General features: G+C 46.5%; 1 protein-coding gene across 2 annotated transcripts in view; it reads left to right on the top strand.

The window, feature by feature from the left end:
• PTPN3 (protein tyrosine phosphatase non-receptor type 3) overlaps positions 1 to 26,544 on the top strand; it is a 117,515-nt gene that overhangs the window by 17,597 nt on the left and 73,374 nt on the right. For both annotated transcript variants that reach the window (XM_068973679.1, XM_068973678.1), the window contains exon 2: positions 21,180 to 21,334. In XM_068973679.1, the coding sequence (XP_068829780.1) occupies positions 21,197 to 21,334 (138 nt within the window). In that variant the 5' untranslated portion in view covers positions 21,180 to 21,196. The remainder of the gene's footprint in view (positions 1 to 21,179; positions 21,335 to 26,544) is intronic.

Here is a 26,544-nt window from a genome sequence, read left to right as displayed (position 1 = left end):
GGAACATTGGGGTACCGGGGAGGGGGCAGTGTGGCTGGAGGAGGGAGCAGAGGAGGCAGATAGGGAGGGCACCCCCCCCACCCCGCCCCAGTGCAGCAGGATGAGGTCCAGGACCCAGAGTTCACCCTTCCACTGGCAGGTTCTGGAGTCAGAGGGCCGCTCCCACCATCGGAAGCAGTGGAGGCTAACCCGGTGCCTTGCGGTGTTCTCCAGGGGGTGATCGCTCGGGCCTGTGTTTGGTGGGGACGCCCTGGGCGTGAAAGCCCAGACTTTGGGAAGTCACTGGCTCCATTGGCCCTTTGATTTCCTCCTCTGTGCAATGAAGGACTTGAACTAGGAGACTGGTAAGGACATGTTGAGCTTTCCAGGGCTGGGACCCTCTGCCTTGTCCTTAGTTAAATGTGCCGGTTAGATCTTGGATTGTTTTGGTTGAGCTAATATTGTTGTTTAGTTGCTAAGTCCTGTCCAACTCTTCAGCGACCCCATGGACTGCAGTCTGGCAGGCTTCTCTGTCCATGGGATTTCCCAGCCAAGAATAATGGAGTGGATTGCCATTTCCTTCTCCAGGGGATCTTCTGACCCAAGGATCGAACTCGCATCTCTTGCATTGCAGGCGGATTCTTTACCACTGAGCACCTGGGAAGCCAGTTGAAGTAATAGGAGTGTATAAAGTGCAGTTGTTGATACATATTTAGTTCTTAATACGGTTAGCCTATAAGGTTACTTTGTTACAGACCAGAGGCTTTCAGCCAGCTGTGGGTGTCTGACAGTAGTGATGAGAAGCAGGTGGGGGATAGGGGACACCCCCCCGCCATGGTTTATCCACTCAACTGTCCATTTATCCTACAGTTAATTCTTGAGCACCTGCTGGGTACCAGGCCCTGGAGCATGGTTTTTAAAAGACCCTTGCTTCATGAAGTTCACAATCTAGTGTAGCAGTCTTGTGCCAGAGGATTGTGGTAGGGAGGGATCCTTGTTAGGAAGACCAGGGTGCCTCCTGCTGCTGCTAAGTCGCTTCAGTCATGTCCGACTCTGTGCAACCCCTTTGACGGCAGCCCACCAGGCTCCCCTGTCCCTGGTATTCTCCAGGCAAGAACACTGGAGTGGGTTGCCATTTCCCTCTCCAATGCATGAAAGTGAGCAGTGAAAGTGAAGTCACTCCTTGCGACCCCATGGACTGCAGCCCACCAGGCTCCTCTGTCCATGGGATTTTCTAGGCAAGAATACTGGAGTGCCTCCTACCTTGTGCCATATACAAATATTAACTCAACATGGATTAATGCCCTAAATATAAAAGCTTAAAGACTTGGAACTCTGAGGGAAAAACAGGGATAAATCTTCATGTCCTTGGAGTTAAACTTCGATATGACACCAAAAACGCAAGCAACAGAAGAAAAGTAAATTGAACTTCATTGAAATTACTCTGGTGCCTAAAAGACATAATCAAAAAAGTGAAAAGAAAGCCTGCAGAATGGGAGAAAATATTTGCAAATCATATCTGATAAAGGCTTAATGTAAGAATATATGAAGAACTTCTATAACTAATCCAAATTAAGATAACCCAATTTAAAAATAGGCAGAGGACTCAAATACACATTTCTCTGAAAATCTGCAAATAGCCAGTAAGCACAATGAAAAGATGCTTACCATCATTAGTCATTAGGGCAATGTAAATTAAAACCACAGTGAAGTATCACTTGACATCTACTAGGAAGGCTGTTATCAAAAGTACTGGTAAGGATGTGAAGAAATTGGAACCCTCTTATATTGCCAGTAGGAATGTTAAATGGTACGACCTCTGTAGAAAACAGTTTAGTGGCCCTTCAAAAGGCCAAGCATGGAATTCCTGCATGACCCAGCAAGTCATGACCTGCTTCTAGGTGTACACCCCAAAGCAGTTACTGATAAAGAGATGTAATTGCAGCACTATTTACAATATGATAGCCACACGGTGGAACCAGCCCAAGTGTCAACAAATGAATGGATAAACAAAATGTGGTCTCTCTGTACCATGGAATATTATTCAGCCTTGAAAAGGAATGGAGTTCTTATACATGCCACAGCATGGATGAACTTTATACATTAGGCTAAGTGAAATAAGCCAGTCACAAAGGGACAAATATTGTATAATTCCACTTATATGAAATATTTAGAATAGGCAAATTCATAGAAAATAGCTGGTTGCCAGAGGTTGTGGGAGGGAGCAGGGAGTTATTGCTTCATGGGTACAGAGTTTCTGTTTGGAGGGATGGAAAAGTTTGGGAAATAAATCGTGGAGTTGGTTGCACAATGTTGTGAATGTAATGTCTCTGAATTGTGCATTTAAAAATGGTTGACATGCACATGTTCTGTTTAAGCACACACCAGAGCAGGTGGTGCGATGTCTGGGGGGAGTATGACTTCATCAGGAGCCACTGGGCCTGGGCTCTGCTCTGTGCCAGGTGACCTCAGGCATGGACCTCGCTGTCTAACCTGGGTCCCGCATCTGATATGGGAGCTGGATGAGATGAGAGGGGTATTCTCTAGTGGCTCATGGGAGGTGGTCAGGAGATGCCTTTCCATCCTCTTTAAATTCCGCTCTAAACTGGTGAATAACAGAACATCTGGTGGTTTTGTTCCAATTAGCATTAATTACCTGCTCATCTGTTTTTTGCCTTTTTTTTTTTTTTTTTTTTGGTCAGATGGTGGCCTAGCCTTTCCCATCACCTTGTGCCCATGCATCTTTGGTGGCTGGATTGTGTTTTCCCCCTAAAGCGGGCTCACCTGGGCCCCAGTTCTTCATGTTGGTCACCTGCTCCTTCTTCCCTACCTGCTTTACTGTGGTTTCCTTTGGAAGTCTGCTGTGCTGTGCTGTGTCACTGTTGTGTCCAACTCTTTGCAACCCCAAGGACTGCAGCCCACTGGGCTCCTCTGTCCATGGGGATTCTCCAGGCAAGAATACTGGAGTGGGTTGCCATGCCCTGCTCCAGGGGATCTTCCCAGCCCAAGGATCCAACCCAGGTCTCCCACATTGCAGGCGGATTCTTTACTGTCTGAGCCACCAGGGAAGCCCTTGGAAGTCTGCTGCTGCTGCTAAGTCGCTTCAGTTGTGTCTGACTCTGTGTGACCCCACAGACGGCAGCTCACCAGGCTCCCTCGTCCTTGGGAATCTCTAGGCAATACTGGAGTGGGTGGCCATTTCCTTCTCTAATGCATGAAAGTGAAAAGTGAAAGTGAAGTCGCTCAGTCGTGTCCGACTCTTTGTGACCCCACGGACTGCAGCCCACCAGGCTCCTCCGTCCATGGGATTTTCCAGACAAGAGTACTAGAGTGGGGTGCCATTGCCTTCTCCGTTGGAAGTCTGAGCCTTCCTAATTAGAAGTCATCTGAGCACCCAGCCATGGTTACGGTTCCACTTGGTGGAATACTATAAAACCATAACAAAAATCCCAGTAAAGTGTTTGAAATACCTGGACAAATGTTTCATTATGCGATGATGGGAAAGAGTAGGCTGTATGGTTATATAGACGTGAAAGTACAACTTAAAAAAAAAAAAAGCCCTCCCCAAACAGACAGCACTATTCATGTGTTGGAGCGGCACTCTCCTTCCGGTGGTCGGAGTCAACTTGTTTTTTTCACAGGCGTGGAGGTAGGTAGGTTCTGTGCTGCCCAAGTACCTCCAGTAAGTAGCCAGATGAAAAAAACTTCAAGGTTTGGGTGCTGTGAGGCTGTCCTGAATCCTCCTGGAAACCCAGGCCCCTGCCACACTCAGGCTCCACTCTGCCACCCCCATCCCCCCACACCCAGTGGCTGTCCTCATGAGGTCCAGTGGCTCGGAGCCAGCATGTGTGCCCCAAAGGTGAGTTGGCAGGGATCTGGTTGAGCTCAAGTTCACTGAGAAACCCAGGCTCCTGGGGGCTGCAGTGTACCCAGGCCTGAGTCTTTCTCAGTTCCGAGATCCTTGGAGGCAGGTGCCGTGGAAAGGGATTGGCCAGACACTCTCAGGATCTCCCTGGAAGGAGAGCTGTTAGTCACGGGGTAGGAGAGGCCCAGGCCAAACCCAGGGCCTGGCCTCAGGAAATGAGGTGGCCCCCCCTGCTCTCCCGCTGTTAATAATTAGCTCAGGGTGGCTGCCTCTGGAGCTGGAAGGGCCTTCAGATGTTCTGGGCGCTCGCTCCAGCCCACGCCTTTTATAAAAGTGAGGCGAAGTCCCTTGCTATATCTCCACAATTCTGAAAGATTCCTGTTCCACACTTCTCTAAAATCACAATCCTCACAATCAGAGGGTACTTTGGATGTACTGTCCCTTTAAAATAACTTCTGAAACACCTGTTGTCACTTTAGAACAGAGGGACGATGGTAATAAATACTCAGGCATTACTCAGGTTTCTGATGTTGCAGAATTAATTAGAGGGAAAAGGGGTTTTTCTGGATCATTTCCTCCCTAAGAGGAAGTTTACCAACATGTGAGCTGGGGGAGTGCCGATGAAGACGATCTCAAAGGGTGAGAACATACCTGTAGTCGGTCGTGATGAGGTGGGGTCTTTTCCCTGCAGCAAAGCACCTGTAATTCACCTTCCTCTGAGTGCACAGGCCAGGGAACTCAGTGGGGAGGTATGTGGTGCCCTGCACCAAGCTGGGGCCCTCATGCCGTTTGGTGGCTGACTGCGACTTGGGCAGGGTTCTCCCAGTGTCTCCTTTACCATCTGTAAAATGCGGACAGCTGGGCCCCATCAGATAGAGGAGAGTCAGGAGGAATGGGCGTCAAAGCCCTGTAGGGCCCTTGGTTGCTCCTCAGGGTAGGAAGCCTGGCAGTGGGAACGGCCCCAGGACTAAGGAGGGGGCAGAGAGGGCCACTGTAAAGGCTCAGTCCTCAGGGTAGCTGGGGCTAACTGTCTGCACAGAGTTAGATGCGAGATCGCTGCTCCTCCACATTTCTTAGAGATGCGGAAACAGACTTTTGAGAGTGAATTCGTCCAAGGTTCCATCAGCCTGGGCGTGGCAGAACAGAGATTGGAACGCTAGTCTGGTGCATTCCTTCAAACCTCCAGTTGGCCCTGGCCACCGGGTGGGGGGGGCCCCAGACAGCGGTGTCCCTGGTCAAGTGGCTTGAGGACTCCTGGAAATCAAAGAGTGGATCATATGTCCGTATTCCCAGCTCCCAGCATGTGGAAGGTCTCCGTACAAATACATAAATGCAGCTACAGCAGCAACAAGATGCATTATTTTCATTTCATTATTCCTAAATACTAATCTGATGAGCATTTTGGCATGCCTTTATAAGTCGTTTTTTTTTGTTTTAAGAGTTTCTTTTGTGGTTTCTTTTAATTAGTTTTCTGGTGCCCTCATCTCACCAAGTCAAAGCCCTGAAAATCAAAATAGGCTATATGAAGATAGATTTTTAAATTGGTTTCTAGACCTGCTGGGAGCCAGCAGAATTACTGTAGCTAATATAACTGGAGATGGCTCCTCCAATGAAAACCTTACAGGCAGAGGATTTTAAAGCTGAGAGGGGCCTTAGAACGCTTGAAGTTGGAAAACCGAGCTGAAAAGAAATGAAGCAGTAACTTTCCAGGTCACTTGGCTGAAAAGTGACAAAGAGGGTGGTGCTTTGGTTAAGAATCTGCCTGCTATGCAGGAGACCTGTGTTCGATCCCTGTGTCGGGCAGATCCCCTGGAGAAGGAAACGGCGACCCACTCCAGTATTCTTACCTGGAGAATCCCATGGACAGAGGAGCCTGGCGGGCTACAGTCCATGGGGTCACAAAAAGTTGGACACGACTGAGCCACTAACACTTTGGTGGCGGGAGGGGAGTTCGAGGGTATTTTTCTCTGTGTTTCCTTGAGATAACATTATGGCGTGGGCTGCTGGTGGCAAGGACTGCGTTTCTCCAGGCAGGCTGCTGCTGGCCTCAGACTCCTTGGCAAGAACAGAGCTGGCGGGATGGTCCAGTTGTGAGATTCCAGCTTCTTGGCTGGGATGTGCCGTGATTAGCACATCTCAAACCTTTCACAGTGACTTTAGCTGTTTTCTTTTCTGAAGGCTTCTGCTGCTTCTGGCTGTACAGGGGTGGGAGCTGGAGCCTAAGATAGAAATATCATTGACTGACACCCAAATGGGCGTGTCTGTGCCCCAAGGGCAAATATTAGCACAGTATTTTTGTAAAGTTTATGCAACTTGATTCATGTCCCTGTAGAGTAAATTTATTCCATCCTGTTTTCCAGCCTGTTTGGGGCCCAGTGGAACTATTCAGAGGGAGAGTGAAGAGAGATGGGTAGCTTAATTTTAGGTAGAAACTGCTCAGGATAAGATCGACTTCATCGTCTATGTTTTTAGCTTTACATACTGCACTTTGTTCATACTATTTTGTCCTCTTGTTTCATAGTTTAACAGGCCATTTTAGCTTTTTTCCGCCCAAGATTGAGGTATCCATTTAGAATTATTTCCCATGAGAAATCCAGCTTTGACCCAGCGCTACTTTGAGTGCTACTTTGGGTTTTGGCACTTTTGAAGTGGAAGTCATAGAATATTGGTCCTGGAAGCTGGAGGAAGTTCACCTCTCCTACCCCTTCCAGCGCCGGCCTGCCCTCTACAGCTTACCAGGGGCCTTATCCCCCTTCTTTGCTTGATTACATCTAGCGCTGGGGAGCTCACTCCCTTCCAAGGCTGTCCCTGCCGTATTTGTGCAGCCCTGAGTGTTCAAAAGCTCTTCCTTTTTTTTTTTGTTTTCATCTTCTACCTATTGAACCTTTGGGGTCTGAAACAATCAGTCTCATGATGGTAGTAGTGATAAGTACCATTCGTCAGGCCCTGCTAGTGGCAGCTAGCTTGGATCCATATACCTTCAGTGCTTAACACAACCCAGGAAACAGAATTTCCCCCTTTCTGCAGATAAGGAATCTGAATCTCGGGCAGGGTGATCTCTTTATCTTCACATAGCTGGCAAGCAGTTAAATAGGGTTTCCAGTCCACATCTCTGCCTGATTCGACTGATGCTGACCTTCTCACCACCTCTAATTGTGTCCTGATTCCTCTTCTGTGTGACACCCTGGATTTTTGAAGAACCTACTCTCCTCTTTCAGATTTCTCTAGGATTTCAGTTATTCCTCAGACACTCCTACTAATAAATCTGTTTTTGTGGGGTTCCTAAAATGTGCATGTGCCTCCCCTCCTGGCCTTTGCACACATGGTGTGCAATTTCCAGACTGCTACTGCTTCCACCCGGCCAATTCCCCCTTTATCCTGCAGACTTTCCCTTGGAGCCTCTGTGAGCCAGTCCTGCCCCCTACCCCAGCTTCCCTGGCTCGGATCGGGAGCCTTTCCACTGTTCCTCTAGTACCCTGAGCTTTCATGCCTCTTAGAACGTGAAACTCCAGGCATCTCTGCCTTCACCCACCCCATTCCCTTGGCCTGGCACCGAGCAGGTGCCCAGTTAGCAAATACTGAGTAAGTAAAAGGTCCAGAACTCCTGCCAAAGTAATAACAAAGGCTGGAAGCAATCATAAACGACATGGGTTGGCCTGGGAAACTCCAATCCCGGTCCCATGCAGGGGTTTGGCTTGGAGGTTGTGTTGACAGCTTGTCTGGTAGCAGGTCCCATGGGTCATCTCCCCCAGCGTGGTTTGCTTCAGTCCCTCCACTGCTGGCAAGTGTCTCTCTCTCTCTCTTTTTTTTTTTTCTTCTACCAGAAGGCGGGCTTGCTGGCCTCTGAAGTTTCTGGGTTCACTGAGGTGGCACCCACAAAGCCTCCACGTGCACAGAGAATGGTTCTAGGATGTCTGGATCCCGCCAAATGTGTGGTTTAGTACCACACCATGATAACCTCTTCCTAAACATTGTTTTTAAACTTCAGAAACTCTCATTTAAAAAAAGCTGTGAAAGTGATGTTAAAATTTGGGAGCGTGCTCCCTGGGGCATGCTGGGGCGGGGGGGCATCATGTTTGGAAGGAGCAGGAGGACACTCGCCCCAGCCTCCTTGACAGCGAAACACGTGCACTTGAGATTTGTGTTTTTTCCTCGGTGGTACTTCAAGAAAGAGGAGAAAAAGAAGGTCATGGGTTCACAGGTTGAGCGTGTTTTCTGGTCACCGAGGAGCGAGCTGTGTGTTGCAGGTGCTAGCTGGCCTCTCATTAAAGCCCTGGACTCCCGGCTCGCAGGACGTCAGAGGTTGGTTTCTCTTTATAGCAACATTACCTCTGTCCCTGAAACTGCCTGCGGCTCCCACAGCATTCTTTGTCTTGCCCTTCAGGCAGCTTAAAACTACTTCTTGTTATCCTCCCGGTATCAAGTATAACTTTTATTTGGTTAGTTTTGTGCGTGTCATGGTGTCGGGCCTATAAATAAACCCAACTCCATAATAAGAAAACTATTTGACGTTTTGAAGTTGTAGGAGAACAAGGGCGCTAATTACAGGCCTCCATTGGAATACCACTGATCCTACATATGACCCCTACCCTGCTTCCCAGGGGCTCCTGGATGGAGCTCCATTCCCTGAACAAATTACGGATCCTGTGGAGTAAAGGGCTTGATCCCAAGATGGTACTTCCAGAGTATTGGGATTAATAATTGCAGAGATGGGGAGGGATAAATTAGCAGGTTGGGATTAACATATACATACTGCTGTATTAAAAAATAGAAAACCAACAGAGACCTGCTGTATAGCACAGGGAACTATTCTCAATATTTTGTAATAACCTATACAAGAAAAGAACCTGAAAAGGAATGTATATGTGTGTATAACTGAATCACTGTGCTGTACACCTGAAATGAACACAGCATTGTAAATCAACTGCACTCCAATTAAAACATAAAAATAAAAAAATGAACTAAGAAAAGGACTAACAATTGCAAGATAATTTGGGTATTGAGCTGTGGTATTAAGGCAACTTGTGTGAGCATTTTCTTCCATATGGTGAATAAGATGAAGTCAGAGTTAAAAACTCATAAATGCATTCATGGAAGCATTTTTCTAAATAAAATTTATTAAGCACTTTTATATATGCATACCCAAATTAAAAATAAGTCTTGTGCACCAATACTTCCATTGTCAGCTGTGATTATTGCATTCATTAGCAGGCTTAAAGCTGTAAAGATGTTAGTTAAAATTTTTTGGTATGTAGGCCCAGGACAAAATAGTTTATTGGTCTTATCATTGAGTTAGCATCATAAAAATGCCTCTCTTAGTGAATAGATTTTTGTAATTTAGTAAGTATTCAGTAGTAATTATGTTTACATTCTAAGCTATTTTTTAAAATAAGTTCGTATATTTCTGTTTATTATTATGCAGTGTTGTACTTTGGAAATTAAAGCCAAGTAAGTGGGGGGAAAATGGCAGAAGGTGGTGCTGATAAATTTATGAAAATTATAGTCATGAGAATATTGAACTGCATTGTACCAGTTGTATGGTAACACGGTTATCAGCTGCACATAATTTAAAATAAAGTGAAATAGTTATTTCTAAGATATGGGCATGTCACAAATGAACTAAAATCACTGGTTTTTAATTAGTTGGAGCGAGTTTATTAACATTTGTGAAGCATATAACTTGGATATTATGAATTGCTAAGAATTGCTGTCTGTGAAAGATATGAACTAATTTGAATAATTCAAGAGGACAGACAGTCACACGACAGGATCCTTTCTGAACGGAGTTTGTTGTCGTGTTGCTCTCTTCCTGTTGTGACCGCAGCACTGATTCCAGGACCAGCATGCAGCCTGGAGAGTCGGTTACTTCAGCACTGCCTTCGGAAGTGCCTCCAGACTGAATGACGGGGCAGCTGAACTGTAGAAACCCCTTCTGGTTCTGGGAAGTGACTGGCAATAGAGACAGGAAAACGGACTTGGAGGGAGTGCTGACCTAACCAAGCCCCTGACTGTAGGCACAGTCGGTCAGAACTGAAAGGTGATACCTGGCTGAGAGTTTTGCATGGCCGTGGTGCTCAGGCCCCCTGCATCAGCGTCCCCTTGGGACACTTACTACAAATGCAACTTCTGCCTGACGGCTAAAGCAAGGCAAAGTCCTGGTTAGGAGCATCCCTGGATAAGAAGGAAAGAAATAAAGGGGTATCACCAGAACAATTTGCAAAATTTTGGTATGGACTATACATACTTTATTGATGTTAAATTTCCTCAGTATGATTATGGTGGTTATGAAGTACCCTTGTCCTTGGAAGATACTTACTAAACTATAGAGGTAAAGAGGCATGATATCTATAGCTTCCAAGTGTTCAGTATTAATCAGGAGAATGAGGGGTATGTGTATGTGCAGGGGAGAGTGTGAAAGAGTATGTGGTAAAATGCTGCTTTTATAATTCAAGCAGGTGGGGTTTATTAAGCAGGCAGCAGATAGTACACCTTTGAGACGTGAGAGCTGGCCATCCCCTGTAGGAGTGGCTTATACAATGTTTTTTTTTGTAATTGAAGGATATTTTCTTTACAGAATTTTGTTGTTTTCTGTCCAGCTAATGTTATGGTTTTGAAAGATACTCATTTGGCTGAGTCGAGGGCACTCAGCAGCTTCGTTGCATCGCGCGGGATCCTTCGTTGCAGTGCACAGACTCTCTAGTTGTGATGGTCTTAGCTGCTCTGTGGCCTAGTGGCATCTTAGTTCCCCAGTCAGGGATTGAACCCCTAGCCCTTGCACTGCAAGGCAGACTCAACCACTAGACCACCAGGGAACTCCTGCAAAATGTTTAAGTGGAATCCAGGCCAGGGGGGAATACAGGAGCTCTGTTTTTCTTGGAACTTTTCTATTGTTTAGTCACTAAGTCGTCTGACTCTTTTGTGACCCCATGGACTCCAACCCACCAGGCTCCTTTGCCCATAGGATTTCCTGGGCAAGAATACTAGAGTGGATTGCCATTTCCTTCTCCAGGGGATATTTCCCACCCAGGGATCGAACCCAGGTCTCCTGCATTGGCAGGTGGATTCTTGACCATGGGCCACCAGGGAAGGCCCAACTTTTTTGAAAGTTCAAAAAAAAAGAAAATTTCAAGTTTTAAAAAGCGGTTTCCAAAGTCCTTGCAAAACCAGAATTTCTATGGGTGGTACCCAGGGATCTGTGTTTTAGCAAGCTGCCCAGATGACTCTTAAGTACATTTAAGTTTTATTTAAGTCCCTGCTTAAAGAGTCTCCTTTTAATCATTGTTTTTTGTTTGTTTGTTTGTTTTAGCAACTTAAGTATACACTATTGCAGTTTGATTTGAATCTAGTGCTTGATAAGTGATAAATCCCCATACAGATTTTGTAAATTTTCTCTTTAGGATACCCCAGTTACTGCAGGCGAGTGTAAGGAATGCTGAGGCGCAGGCTAAGAACAGATTGGAACTAGAAGCTCCATTACGGGGTGAACTGGTAATTCAACCCAGCTTCTGTGTTTACTGTGAAAAGGAAGAAGCAGTATTGGTATTAGCAGTTAAACAAAACATTTATCTTAAATACATCAAATACTGATATTTGAGAAGCACACAGTTTGAGTCATCCGTCTAGCATGGCTGATTGTGTATGAATGTTTATTACCTTTCCATCTAGAGAGGTCCCTCTTCTGCCTATCAGACATCTGTTGAGGCTTGTAAATAGTCTAAAGGAAAAAAAAGGGAAGAGAGCTCCCCTGAGTTCAGGAGGGAAAGGGAGAGACTTAGGTGACAGAGAAGGCCTTGTATATTCTAGGAGACTTTTACAATGATCATCCATGGCTGAGTCATGGATGGTAAACCAGAAAGGAGCCTAACTGTACGTGTTTCCCTTGAGGAAGAGGGAGGCAAGTCATGCTCAGAGCTGAAGTGTATTCCTCTGGAGGCCACTAGGGGGTGGCATTGGCCTAGGTCAAGCTTGGGGATGTCAGGCCAATTATGTAGGGAGCCAGCCGTGATTGTCTGTGTGGTTTACTCTCAAATTGCTGCTGCTAAGTCGCTTCAGTCGTGTCTGACTCTCTGTGACCCCATAGACGGCAGCCCACCAGGCTCCCCCGTCCCTGGATTCTCCAGGCAAGAACACTGGAGTGGGTTGCCATTTCCTTCTCCAATGCATGAAAGTGAAAAGTGAAGGTGAAGTGACTCAGTCGTGTCTGACTCTTAGCGACCCCATGGACTGCAGCCCACCAGGCTCCTCCATCCATGGGATTTTCCAGGCAAGAGTACTGGAGTGGGGTGCCATTGCCTTACAAATCAGCACCGCTACCTTTTTTTTTTTTCCTAACTGAAACTTTTGCACTCTTTGAGTTAGGGATGTAGTTCTTATTCTTAAAAACAAGGGTATGACATAACTTTAACACTCCTTTTGAAATGATCAAAATGGAGTTGGGTTGCTTTCTAACTTAGTGGAGAAGACTCCTCTCCCTTCTTCCTGTCCATGATTCCTTGGCTTGTGAAAAGAACGAACGTTCCCAAGATGAGCGTGTAGACCCTCAGGAAGCAGCACACAGCATCACATCCCTCTCAGGCTCCAGGGCAGGTGATGGCAGCTCTGTTCCCCGACTCTGACCACCAAGGCTCTGGTGTCTGGACGCCTGCTTCCGGGCCCATTGAGTTGGCAGAGCAGCTGAAAGGTGTATCACATCTACAGCTACAGGGAACGCTAGGACATCTCTATTTGAAATAGTGCATTTGTGTTTGTCCTGCAGAATCCAGACTCTGCAGTCAGCATCTGATGGCATTATAACTTAGAATGCCAAGCTTAACATTGCTTTTGTTTGTTTGGGGCCAGTTATGCTCAGAGACTGAGATTTAACCCAGGTTTGCTGTGGGAATTATGATTTATAATATTTTACAAGCCAATAGCATGCAGGATGTCAACTGGAAAAAAAATAAATAAAAAGCACAGCCTAAAAGTTGAGAAATGCATTTTATTTGGCAGACTTTCTGAGGACTTCATATCCTGAGAGGCAGCCTCTCAGATAGCTCTGAGGGTCTAAAGAGGTAGGGGAAGGAGCCAGGATATATAGGGTTTTGTTTTGTTTTGTTTTAGCAGTGACCAAATAGTTGGGACATCAAAAGATTCCTGTTCATTAGAGAAAACCAGATGTCTCAAATTAAGGAATTTCACTCATTTCTATGTGTGAGAGGCTACAAGAGTCTGGGTCCGTTGAAATCATTCCTTTGATATGCACCTTAGCTCTCTAGGGCCAGCGTCCTGGGCTTTTTCGTCCCCAGTGATGAGGGTGGCTGCAGAGGCCAAGGGCCTGGCAGCGGGCAGGCCATGTGTTTCCATCCTGAGTTCCCTCAGGGCTCACCTTCAGAGGAGGCTGTAGCGGCATGTCCTCTGTTTACTAATATGGCAGGCAGCATTGTTCATTCACTAGGATCATGTCTCTTAATAAGCCAAGAAAGAAATAACACACACCACACCAATGACAGATTGATTGCATTACTGTTCCAGGCAATGGGGAGTTGAAAGAAGTCCAAATTTAGTTGAGCTGGACCTTTCTAGGAGGTGGTTCTCATAGAGATCATCTTTTGAACCAAAAGCTGCCAGTTTGGGTTCCTGGCTGCTGGGGCACATAGCTTATGGGCAGTTGGCACCAGCATTGCCAGGCTGGGTGAAATGCTCCAAAGGTTATTATTCCAGGAACCATTACTTGGCCGGCACTGCTGTCTATGTACAAGGAGTAGCCTCGCCAAGGCAGGAACAGACGTCCCTTCTCTTCCTGAGGCTAGTGCGTATTTTAACACCTCTGCAACCAAGAGTAGCCTGGGCGTGGCAGGAGCAAATGTCTCAAGTGCTTTGTAGAGCTATTTAGATCAACAAAGAGTAGCCTTGCTCAGGTCGAACACTCTTGAGTTGCTGGTCAACCTCCTGGTATTCGGTCCATCAGGCGATGGCCACCAAGCTGTTACTATGGTGTCAGTGACGTGATGGTCCTCGCCACTTCAGGTTTTAAGAGTTGGATTTTAAAAGTCCTAATAATCAACTTCCAAGCCATTTCATCAAAACAGGCTCTTCAAACAAGTTCCAACCACAAACAACTTTTGTCTGAAACCAGCCTTCACAGCATAGATTTGAAATCATAAGTCAGAACAAAACAGATTGTTATTAAAATGCCTGCTATTGAGTGTCTGGTATGTATCACATTGTGTAGGCACTTAACACGTGGTGATCCCATGGCTCATGGTAGGTATGGAGCCCCCACCATCTCATCGTACTGAGATGTGCCTCATTCTATAATGTTTTGCAAGTGTAATCTTTGTTAAAAACTATAGTCAACAGTAGACCCTGAGGTGTTGTGCATGACATTCTTTTTTTCTTTTTCTCTTAATGCAAAGAACCAGCTGGGCTTCCATGTTGTAAAATTCATCAGCTCCAGATGTAATCATCTGTGGTTGGAGAGGCCAGTGTGTTCCTGGTTGGGTTGTCGCTTTGTTTAGAATTAAGAGGCTTATAAAGGAAGCCATAGAAACCCTGAGTTCCCCAATTGCCGCGGTACAGGAAACAGGGCTGTTAGTCAGCATCCATTGTCCTGACCGGATTGTTTAAGATATAATTTCAAGACAATCGGAAAACACCACATGGCTCAATTATGTGGTTATTCAACATCAGGCTCACTCGTATTAAGGTTTGCTTTGGGGATAATTATGGGGAGAACGTTTCTGAAACTCATGAAATTTCACCGAATTATGAGGATGTTGGGCCCCAACCTGATTATGTAACAGAGATCATGCGAGGAGGAAAAAGTAGATCTCTTCTGGGCAGCTGGTCTGCAGAGTTTGTCAGCAGCTGGCTGAGGGATCATGCGGGGAGCACCACTAACCCTGGTTAAGTTAGTAAGTCCCCGGCGTACACACGCTGGCGCCAGGCGCAGAGCTGCCCAGGTGCAAGCGGTGTGAAGATCAGACCTGCCGTCGCCACCTCAGCCCGTGGCACTTGGATTTGGAGGCTCCTATTTGAAATCACGTTCGGTTTTTTCCTGTCCAGGGTCGTGGTGTGCTTTGCTCTCAGTTGTAGCTGCTCTGAGCACCTCCCTGAGTGTCGCACATGTGGTCTCTGAGTGGCTCAGATTTTGTGGAACCTGTACAGTTGTCCCTTTGGTATCTGCAGGGAATTGGTTTCAGACTGGGATGTGAAAACCTGAGGATGCGTAAGTCCCTTATATATAGTGGCGTAGTATTTGCATATAGCCTGTGACATGATTTAGTGTGCTTTAAATCATCTCTCGATTACTTATAACAGCGGTCCCCAAGCCCCAGGCCATGGGTCAGTACTGGTCTGTGGCCTGTTAGAGACGGGGCTGCACAGCACAAAGTGAGCTGTCAGCAAGCGGAGCTTCATCCTATTGGCAGCCGCTCCCCGCCGCTCTCATTGCCCCTGAGCTCCACCTCCTGTCAGATCAGCAGTGGTGGTAGATTCTCAGAGGAGCTCCAGCCCTGCTGATCTGTGCACATGCGGGATCTAGGCTGTGTGCCCTTATGAGCATCTAATGTCTGATTATCTGAGTCTGCATTATGGTGAGTTGTATACTTATTTCCTTATATATCACTATGTGATAGTAATAGAAATAAAGTGTACAATAAGTACAATGCGCCTAAATCATCCCAAAGCCATCCGCCCTCCTGCCGTGGGAAAGTTGTCTTCCACGAAACTGGTCCCTGGTGCCAAAAAGGTCGGGGACCACTGACTTGCGATACCTAACGCAGTGTAAATGCGTTAATAGTTACAAATATGACATAAATGCTGTGTTAACTAGGTGTGGTCTCATGCATGACAAATTCAAGTTTTGCTTTTCCCAACTTTCTGGAATTTTTTGTTTTCCTGAAGAGTTTTAATCAGTGACTGGTTGGATCCGAGGCCAAGGAACCTTGGATCCGGAGGGTGAACTGTATTCTAAATCTGAGCATCTGAAACACACTCTGAGGTTCCCCCCAAAACTTGCTCTTCTAGCCCAGGCGGGCCTGACCCTCTGAGGGCTTCCCGAGAGGAATGTCATTCTGCGCCACACCCCGGGATGCTGAGTCACCATCTGTGGGGCAGGGACGGCATATATTCTGAAAGCTCTCCAGGTAGTTCTGATGTGCACCTCCCACTAAGAGCCATACTGGAAATGGTTCTATTGTATCTTAAAAAAAATTTTTTTTATAACCCACCTGAAATTCTTCGACAAGAACTAAATAATAAATTTGACATGTGAAATTCAAGGCAGTTAAGGCATTATGGAACACGTTTGTTGTCTTTTGATAACTTTTGGTATTACTCAGAAAATGCACCCCTTCTTCTGATGACATTTTCCTTGGAAAGGGCACGGTGGAGGTGGTGGGGTGGGTGGAATTTCATAAGTGACAACAAGTTCCCATCTATTGCCAGTCCCAAGAGTCTTTTTTGATGAATTTTTGATATTTCCTGTCCCCATCTACAAAAGAATGGAGGTTTTCCTGGAGCTTCTGAAGTAGGATTAGCTTCTGAAATACCCAACGACACCCTTCTGTCCTGGGTGTATCTTCCGCACAGCTTTCATCTCTTCTATGTCTTTGCTGCCTGCAGCTAAGCTGTTCTGCTGTGGTTCCCGAGGCTCGACTGTCCTCAGGCCTCTCGTCAGCTTTGTCGTCATTCCTTCCATGCTTCCGGCTGCCAAATCTTGATCTCTGGCCCTGCCCTTACAAATGTATGTGGTTTTCTGAGTGTACGTGACTGACTATCACAGTGTGGGCCCTGAACCTGCAGCTTCAGTGTCACCCAGCAGTCTGAGAAATGCAGGTTCTCAGGTCCTACCCAGTTCAGTTCAGTCGCTCAGTCGTGTCCGACTCTTTGCGACCCCATGAATTGCAGCACGCCAAGCCTCCCTGTCAATCCCCAACTCCAGGAGTTCACTCAAACTCATGTCCATTGTGTCGGTGATGCCACCCAGCCATCTCATCCTCTGTCATCCTCTTCTCCTCCTGCCCCCAATCCCTCCCAGCATCAGTCTTTTCCAGTGAGTCAGCTCTTTGCATCAGGTGGCCAAAGTATTGGACTTTCAGCTTTAGCATCAGTCCTTCCAAAGAACACCCAGGAGTGATCTCCTTTAGAATGGACTGGTTGGATCTCCTTGCAGTCCAAGGGACTCTCAAGAGTCTTCTCCAACACCCCAGTTCAAAAGCATCGATTCTTCAGCGCTCAGCTTTCTTCACGGTCCAACTCTCACATCCGTACATGACCACTGGAAAAACCAAAGCCTTAACTAGACGGACCTTTGTTGGCAAAGTAACGTCTCTGCTTTTTAATGTGCTAGGTTGGTCATAACTTTCCTTAGAAGGAGTAAGCGTCTTTCAATTTCATGGCTGCAGTCACCATCTGCAGTGATATTGGAGCCCAAAAAAATAAAGTCTGACACTGTTTCCCCATCTATTTGCCATGAAGTGATGGGACCAGATGCCATGATCTTAGTTTTCTGAATGTTGAGCTTTAAGCCAGCTTTTTCACTCTCCTCTTTCACTTTTATCAAGAGGCTTTTTAGTTCCTCTTTACTTTCTGCCATACGAGTGGTGTCATCTGCATATCTGAGGTTATTGATATTTCTCCTGGCAATCTTGATTCCAGCTTGTGCTTCTTCCAGCCCAGCGTTTCTCATGATGTACTCTGCATATAAGTTAAATAAGCAGGATGACAATATACAGCCTTGACGGACTCCTTTTCCTATTTGGAACCAGTCTGTTATTCTATGTCCAGTTCTAACTGTCGTTTCCTGACCTGCATATAGGTTTCTCAAGAGGCAGGTCAGGTGGTCTGGTATTCCCAACTCTTTCAGAATTGCCCACAGTTTATTGTGATCCACACAGTCAAAGGCTTTGGAATCATAGTCAATAAAGCAGAAATAGATGTTTTTCTGGAACTGTCTTGCTTTTTCCATGATCCAGCAAATGTTGACAATTTGATCTCTGGTTCCTCTGCCTTTTCTAAAACCAGCTTGAACATTTGGAAGTTCATGGTTCACATATTGCTAAAGCCTGGCTTGGAGAATTTTGAGCATTACTTTATTAGCATGTGAGATGAGTGCAATTGTGCGGTAGTTTGAGCATTCTTTGGCATTGCCTTTTTTTGGGATTAGAATGAAAATTGACCTTTTCCAGTCCTGTAGCCACTGCTGAGTTTTCCAAATTTGCTGGCATATTGAGTGCAGCACTTTCACATAGCTCAACTGGAGCTATTTCAATAGCATCACTTCCACTAGCTTTGTTCGTAGTGATGCTTTCTAAGGCCCACTTGACTTCACATTCCAGGATGTCTGGCTCTAGGTGAGTCGTCACACCATCGTGATTATCTGGGTCATGAAGATCTTTTTTGTACAGTTCTTCCATGTATTCTTGCCACCTCTTCTTAATGTCTTCTGCTTCTGTTAGGTCCATACCATTTCTGTCCTTTATTGAGCCCATCTTTGCATGAAATGTTCCCTTGGTATCTCTAATTTTCTTGAAGAGATCTCTAGTCTTTCCCATTCTGTTGTTTTCCTCTATTTCTTTGCATTGATCGCTGAGGAAGGCTTTCTTATCTCTCCTTGCCATTCTTTGGAACTCTGCATTCAGATGCTTATATCTTTCCTTTTCTCCTTGGCTTTTCACTTCTCTTCTTTTCACAGCTATTTGTAAGGCTTCCCCAGACAGCCATTTTGCTTTTTTGCATTTGTTTTCCGTGGGGATGTCTCCTGTACAGTGTCAGGAACCTGCGTCCATAGTTCATCAGGCACTCTATCTGTCAGATCTAGTCCCTTAAATCTATTTCTCACTTCCACTGTATAATCATAAGGGATTTGATTTAGGCCCCGTCCAGACCTGCTTAAATCCTTGTCTGCATCTTAATAGTCCCTTGGACTGAAAGGAGATCCAACCAGTCCATCCTAAAGGAGATCAGTCCTGGGTGTTCATTGTAAGGACTGATGCTGAAGCTGAAACTCCAATACTTTGGCCACCTGATGCGAAGAGCTGACTCATTGGCAAAGACCGTGATGCTGGGAGGGATTGGGGGCAGGAGGAGAAAGGGACGACAGAGGATGAGATGGTTGGATGGCATCACCAACTCGATGGACATGGGTTTGGGTGGACTCTGGGAGTTGTTGATGGACAGGGAGGCCTGTCATGCTGTGGTTCATGGGGTCACAAAGAGTCGGACACGACTGAGTGATTGAACTGAACTGAGCATCTTAAGACCCCCAGATGATGTGTGTGCGTGTGGCAGTGTGAGGGCCCTGGTCGACAGCACCCCAGTTCACAGTGGAGCTTGGGGTCCACTCTGCGTTCTAATCGAAGCCTCCACTCTCACCACATCCTTTTCTCCTGCCTGTTTCCACCATCCCATGTTTGTCTATTAGGTTGTAATATTTTTTTTTCCAGGCTATAATCTTGGCTTCAGTGTTCATTTTGTTCATTGATTCATTCAGATATTTATCAACTGCTCCCAGAGCTAGGTGTTGGGAGATGCAGTGAGCGAGACCAGACCTGGCTCCTGCCCTCATGAAACTCAGCTTCTGGTGGCAGAACCAGATATTAAATTCATCATCATTTATAAATGTGAAATTACGATGAGCAGTGTAGAGAGCCTATAACAAATATATGAGTCATCAGGAATGCCAGGGAAGGCTTCCCTGAGGAGGTGATCTTCATGCCAAGCCCTGAGGCCCGAGTAGGAGTTAACAAGGTGAAGAGGAGCAGAAAGAGCTTCCCAGGCAGAAGCAATAGCATATGCAGAGGCCTGGCTCGTCAGAGAAAGTCTGCAGAAAATTAACTTTTAAACGGACATTAAATTGCTCTTTAAGTCTTTCATCTTTATCTGCTTTTCCACTCAGTCTTGTCAGATTTACACCTCTGTTCCTAAGCCGAGGAGCTGGCCTGGATGCGTATGCCTCCCGCTTGCACAAAGTGGCTGTGTCCTAGGTTGCATATGGCTTTAGCCTTGTTAGTCTAACATTTCATGATGGCATTCACTGGTAAAGCCGCTTTCCTTACTGTTCCCTGATTATACCATGCTCAGATTGCAAACTGCTCTCTAATTCCCTCTTCATTCATGTTTTCAAAAAGTGAACTCTGTTGAAATATACATCAAAAAAAAAGCACAAATCATAATGATGTTTGATGCATTTTTACAGAGTACATCAGTGTTATTAGCACCCCAATCAAGAAGTAGACTATACACACCCTAGAAGACCCCTGTCCACCCCCTCAGTCACTGCACCCAGAGGTAACTGCTGTCCTGTCTCCTATCGATTAGTTTTGCCTGGAGCTGGGTCAGTTGAATCATGCTAGGTCATCTATTGAGTCTGGCTGCTTTTGCTCAACACAACACTGGAAGAAGTCCTACCGTGTATCACAGGAGTTCATCTGTTTTCTTTGCTGGATAGGCTGTGCATGGCGTGACTCTACTACAGTTTATCCATTCTAGTCGGCCTTTTCCAGTGTGGAGCTATTATGAAGTCTTACGCATGTCTTTTAGCAGATAAGTGTATACTTTTCTTTTGGAAATAAGCCCAGGAGTGGAATTATTTCACAGAATTTGCGTATGTTCAGCTCTAGTAGATACTGCCAAACGGTTTTCCAGATTAGCTGCACTAATTTCCATCCTCACTCATAGTGCCCAAGAGTTCCAGTTGCTCCTCACTGTGGCCAACTTTTGGTTTTGTCATATTTCCTGGTAGCCATACTGGTGGGTGTGTGGTACTATTGCTTCGAGGCTTCACTTTGCATTTCTTTGACAACTGATGTTCCCATTTTTTACCTACTTGTTTTTTCTCTTTTTGATTTGTAGGAGCTCTTTGTATATTCTTTGTAGTTATTTATTACAGATATCTCTGTGGGTTGCCTTTTTTAAAAATAGCCTCTTAATGAATAGACATTCTTAATGTAGTCTAATTGATCAATAAATGTCTTCATATTTTAAATAATTTCTGTACCACATTTAGTTCCGTGGTGCAAAAAAAAAACAATCTTAGCGGTAGAATACACAAATATATAAAGTAGTAAAGCATAAAAAATTATAGGCGTGGAAAATATGAATTAGAAGATTTAGACTAAAGAGATAATAAGACACAAAGAAGCCATATAGTTCTCTGAATGTGTTATAGTTGAGCAATAAATATTGTCTAAAGCAGCTTAGAAGTCAAAACTCAAAGGGAACATGGTTTGTTATCCAACTCACATTTATCTGAGGTCTTCAGGCAGACAGGCGAGGGGTGGATAGACTGAGAGATACATTCAAATGGAAATGGTAATTTGCATATTAGAGCTAACAGGCGTGTCTTCTGTTACAGGTTATTCAGCGATAGTTATGACCTCCCGGTTACGTGCGTTGGGTGGAAGAATTAATAACATACGCACCTCAGAGTTACCCAAAGAGAAAACGCGATCAGAAGTCATCTGTAGCGTCCGCTTTTTAGATGGCTTGGTACAGACCTTTAAAGTTAACGTAAGTTCTTTAATTTTTTTCTGAATAAATGCCCCTAAGAAATATTTTTTCATCTCTTGGTTTGTAAAATGAAGAGAATTATTTTAAAATAAAAGCTCGATGTCTCCGACCTTGCATGTTGAGCTTGAACTAGAAATACCCATAAAAACTTTGCTCACATTCTTGTCTCTACCTGACGTGTCTTTCCCTCTTACTTGTAAACTGTGTGAGTCTTAGATGTTACTGCTTCTGTGGCACCTCTGCCCTCCTGCACTGACTCTCCAGTAATGGTGCCCTGTGTATGCTTTCTTAGAGCCCATGTCACGTTGCATGAACAGTAGTTACAACTATCAGGTTATATGTCGCTCTTCAAGCTGTTGAGCTCTGTGGAATAGCAATAGTGTCATTTTCACTGTGCCTGCCGCACAACAGGGGCTCATTAGTTGTGCAGATGGTAAATAGTGGGTCCTCTCTGGAGGGTAGTGACGTGGCTAGCTACCCAGATGGCAGGGTTTGGAGATGGCCTGGCTTCTCCCACCTCAAGCCTGTGGCAGAAGCAGGCCTAGAAATGAGGTCTCTAGCCCTACATCAGCAGTGTGATGCCTAACCAGAAGGCTCCCCTGCCGCCTCACCCCACACCACTCACCACCTGGGTTTCTGTGACCTTTGCCTGTCCCATCCTCTGGCCAGTCTTAATGGGGTCATCTCCAGTCCCAGACTGGCTGCCGGCAACTGCCCCAGCCTGGAAAATTAAGTGTGCAAGGGAAGGCATCAGAAAGAGGAAAGAGGGTATGGAGAACCATTGAGGGATGATAGGAGGCCACAAGAATTTAAAGGGTAACAAAAACCGGTCCCTTCTGAAATGCCCCCCACCCCACGAGTCTGCTTCCTGCTGACCCCAGGTCACTGTGGACCTGAGCAGGGAAGAGAAGAGGGTGGTGTCTATGAAGTCACCGCATGTGGGTGCTCTCTAAAGGCCCCACGGGTCTCTTCCGGTTGCTATAAACTGACAGCTCAGCTTAGACCTGGCCCTTCTGTTAAAATTTACATTGTCCTGGAGCTATTCCCTAGCCGTATAGCTTCTTCCTGACAAGAACGTGAATGTTTATTCAGCACGTGTTTACTGAGCACCTGCTCTGTGCCAGGCCCTGTTCTGGGTACAGAGAATACAGCAGTGAGCAGAACAGAACAAAATCTGGGTCCTTTTAAAGCTTGCCGCCCAGGGGGAGGAAACGGACCATAAGCAAATGTCTGTTAAGTCAGGTGGTAGTAGGTACTTAGAAGAAAACTCTGGATAACAAGGGTGGAGAGTTCAGGGCAGGGCAAAGGGTGGAGCTGTCATTTACAGATTAGGGAAGACCTCACTTGTAAGATGACATTTCAGAGATGACCTAAAGGAAGTAAGGGAGGAACCCTGTGCTTCTCTGGAGGAAGCACATTCCAGGTAGAAGCAGCAGCAGAGCCAAGGCCCTGAGGCGGGGTTCCCTTAGTGTGGTTACAGAACAGGCTGGACGCCAGTGTGTCTGGAGTGTAATGAGCGAGGAGGAGGGGAGCCAGAGATGAGGTCAGAAATAACAGGTGATGGGGGTTTAGTTTTTCTTCTGATGCATGCATGCATACGTGCTCAGTCGTGTCTGGCTTTGCGACCCCCTGCCAGGCTCCTCTGTCCATGGGATTCTCCAGGCAAAAATACTGGAGTGGGCTGCCATGGCCCCCTCCAGGAGGTCTTCCCAACCCAGGGATCGAACCCATATCTCCTGCATCTCCTGCATTGGCAGGCGATTCTTTACCACCGTGCCACTTTGGAAGCCCTAATAGCCATTTCAAAAGATTTTTTTTTTTAATATCATAAAATGTTTTTATGAACAAATGAGCTGGCGAACACACATACACCAGCGTGCTTTTTAACAAAATGTCCCTTCCTCCCACATCAAGGTGGACACAGGATTGGAGGAATGAACACGGCAGATGGTACAGATAGAAGGAAAAAAAAATCAGTAAGGATGGAATATAACATTGTGCTTGATTATTTTCCCATGTCACAACAAAACATTTGGGTGCAAATAGTTAATTTTTCCTCTTTCCCACTTAAGTCTGGAGAAGAAAAAAACAACTTTTTCTATAATAAAATAGGTACAGTTTTGGTGGTTTTTTTTTTACTTTTTTAACGTAACTTTTTTCCTCTTAAGGGGCCAGGGGGATTGTGAAGAGCCCTGTAGGTCGGGCTGAGCGCTGGCTGTGTTCTGAATGAGGCAAAGAGTGTTGAAGGGTTAGGGCAGAGACCTGATGTGATCTGACTCAAGTCTCACTCAGGGTGCTCTGTTGACTGGGAGGTAGGGGTAGGGCAAGGGCTGAGACTCACAGTCTTTGGCAGAGACCGTGATCATTAGATGGGGTGGTCATTCGGCCAAGAGTAAACGAAGCCTGGAAGTAACTTAAAACATGGAACCAATGGGATCTGGGATGTGAAAGAAGCCTCGAGGTGATCCCCAAGGTTTTTGACCTGATCAGTGGGCAAGATGGAGTTGGAATTATAGAAATGGGAAAGGCTGAGAGAGAAACAGGTTTGGGAGCAGAAATACCTGGTTCTGTTTTAGACGTGGTCAGTTTGAGATGCTTGTTACTTGTCTTTATAGACATGGCAATATGTACATGAATGAGTTGAAGGAAGAGTCTAGGCTAGGATACACGTGTGGATGCAGAGATGTTATCTCAGGATCACTTGAGACGAGACGGAGAAGATGACTGAGGTTCTGTGTTTGAAGCCTGGGGAGATGAGGAGCAAGCGGGAGACTGTCTCCGGAGATGAGGGGAGGCTGAGAGGGAACGAGAATCCCAAGTGAGAGCATGTTTTAAGGAGGAAGAGTGGTGAGGACGGCGTCCACCCAGAGGTTACGCGAAGCCTCGGAACAGAGCCTGGTGTTCAGCGGGCGCCCGTCATCATTAGTGACAGATGTCGCCGTGACAGTCTCTCCTGCCTCCGCTGCTCCCCGGGCTTCCAGCAGCCTGGTCAAGGCTGACCCGTGAATACGAGGGCCCGGTTCCAGCTTAGAATCTCCATCACTTTGTATGTTTTTGCTCCCAGGGGTCCCATTCAGCTTCCTTAGCCCAGTCCCTCTCATGACCAGGAGCGAGCATCCTCAAGGAAGCTGGCCTGGATGTCAGCTGTTCTCAGCTCAGCCCAGAGAGCAAGGTTGTCTCGGGCAGTGACCTGATGTAGCCAAGGTCACCTCTGGCGGCCCCTTCTCATCAAAAATGTGTCTTATTTCGGGTCCATTTGAAAACTGGGTGAGTTGTGCAGATACCGGAATGAGGGATGATGCGTTCCGGAGGGGAGAGAGGCAGTGCAGAGGGCACGTGCAGGCTCTGGCATCAGACCCACCTGAGTCAGGCAGTCAGACACCCGTCAGCTGGCGGCCCAAGGTACGGAGCCTTTGGGACCTCTGTTTGCTTCTCTGCACAGGAAATGTGGTGGCGGCTATGCGATGTTGCTGCGCAGATTGGAGATCCTATATAAAATGTGCAGAGTACCGAGGCTGGCTCCTTGTAGATGCCCCATCGATTACAGTGATTGGTTTTGTTGTCGTTCAGTTGCCCAGTCGTGGCCAACTCTTTGCAGCCCCGTGAACTGCAGCACGCCAGGCTTCCCTATCCTTCACAATCTCCCAGAGTTTGCTCAAACTCTTGTCTGTTGAGTCAATGATGTGATCCAACCATCTCATCCTCTGTTGCCCCCTTCTCCTGCCTATCTTTCCCATCATCAGGGTCTTTTCCAACAAGTCAGCTCTTTGCATCAGGTGACCAAAGTACTGGAGCTTCATGTTCAGCGTCAGTCCTTCCAATGAATATTCAGGACTGATTTCTTTTAGATTTGGTTTGATCTCCTTGCTGTCCAAGGGACTCTCAAGAGTCTTCTCCAGCGCCACAGTTCACGTTAAACATAATATAAAATCATACAACTAATAACTTCAGCAAGGGCAACGGATAGCTCTTGTCCTTGTGAATATCTTGTAATCTGGGGAGAGACTATGTCATGATTTGGAGTGTGTGGACTAGGTCATCTTTTCCAAACCATCCTGACTCCCCTGGGATGGGAGGTGACCTGGGAAGCGGAGGCAGCAGCAGGAGCCAGGGCCCCGGCGCAGGAAGGGGACGTGTTCAGGACACGGGTGTGTCTCACATTCCCACACTGCGGGCCAGATAATGTGAGACTGTCCTGGAGAAGCAGCTGCAGGAGAGGGTGACAGTTATCTAATTCTCCCCATCCTGGTCATGGTGACCTGTTTTCAGGTACATCATCTGCTCTCACGCGCTCAAAAAAGCTACCTTTGCTGGTTCTCTACGTGGTCTATTTCTGACTCACATTGCCCTTAAGTTAAAGGGTTGGGTTCAAACGATTCCGGAGAAGTCTGCCTGTTCAAGTAGAATTTGCAATTCCCACCCTCGCGCCTTTGTGCTGGGCCTTCCGCTCGCTGCCTTTGCTGAGTGCCTGCACCCGGAGAGAGGCCGTGGCTCTCAGGCCTGTCACTCTTGCAGACCACGGTCAGGGGCTGCCTTGCTCTGCCCCGCTGTGTTCACTGTGCCCCAAGTGTTCTGTGGCACTTGGCACACGGAGTCCTGGTCACTGCTTGCACAGCTGACCTCCCCGGGAGGGCAGGAAAGGGACGCGTGTTGTGGCTCTGTCCCCGTTCCTCAGCCCCACGCCCGCTCCCTGAGCAGCAAGTGGAGAAGGTGGCTGAGCCCTGCTCTGGACGTGAAGTGGGCTGAATGTCTCCACTGGCTTCTCACTTCAGATGGCGCAGAGTAGGGAGGCAGATAATCCTCCAGTGTCCCCTGCCAGATCCCTTTGAGAGTATTTCCAGTGGCATTTGAGTATTCTTAGCTGTCTTCCTTCATGCCGTTAGAGTTTTCCTCCCTGCATATACTTGCCCGGCTTCTGAGGAGCCGGCACGGACCGACGTGGATTAGCATTTCGCTGTGGATAATCCATGAGCAGGTCATGCAGAATTTACTGTCATCAGGATGTCTTAGTTTTCCGATTCAGACATTATCACTTGAGAATCTCAGCTAAGAGGAAGGAAGAAATCTTAGAAAATTAATCTCATTCTCCTAAGTCATATTTACCTTAGCCTTATTTTCCATATGTTCAGTTGTGCTTCTTAACTTGGAATTTATTAAAGCATTTCTTATTGTCGGGTAGGGCTTCCCAGGTGGTGCGATGGTAAAGATTC

Source organism: Capricornis sumatraensis, chromosome 6 (assembly GCF_032405125.1).
Source record: "Capricornis sumatraensis isolate serow.1 chromosome 6, serow.2, whole genome shotgun sequence".
NCBI lineage: Eukaryota > Metazoa > Chordata > Mammalia > Artiodactyla > Bovidae > Capricornis > Capricornis sumatraensis.
The sequence above is the reverse complement of the archived record's forward strand: the minus strand, read 5'-3'. Positions and strand labels throughout refer to the sequence as shown.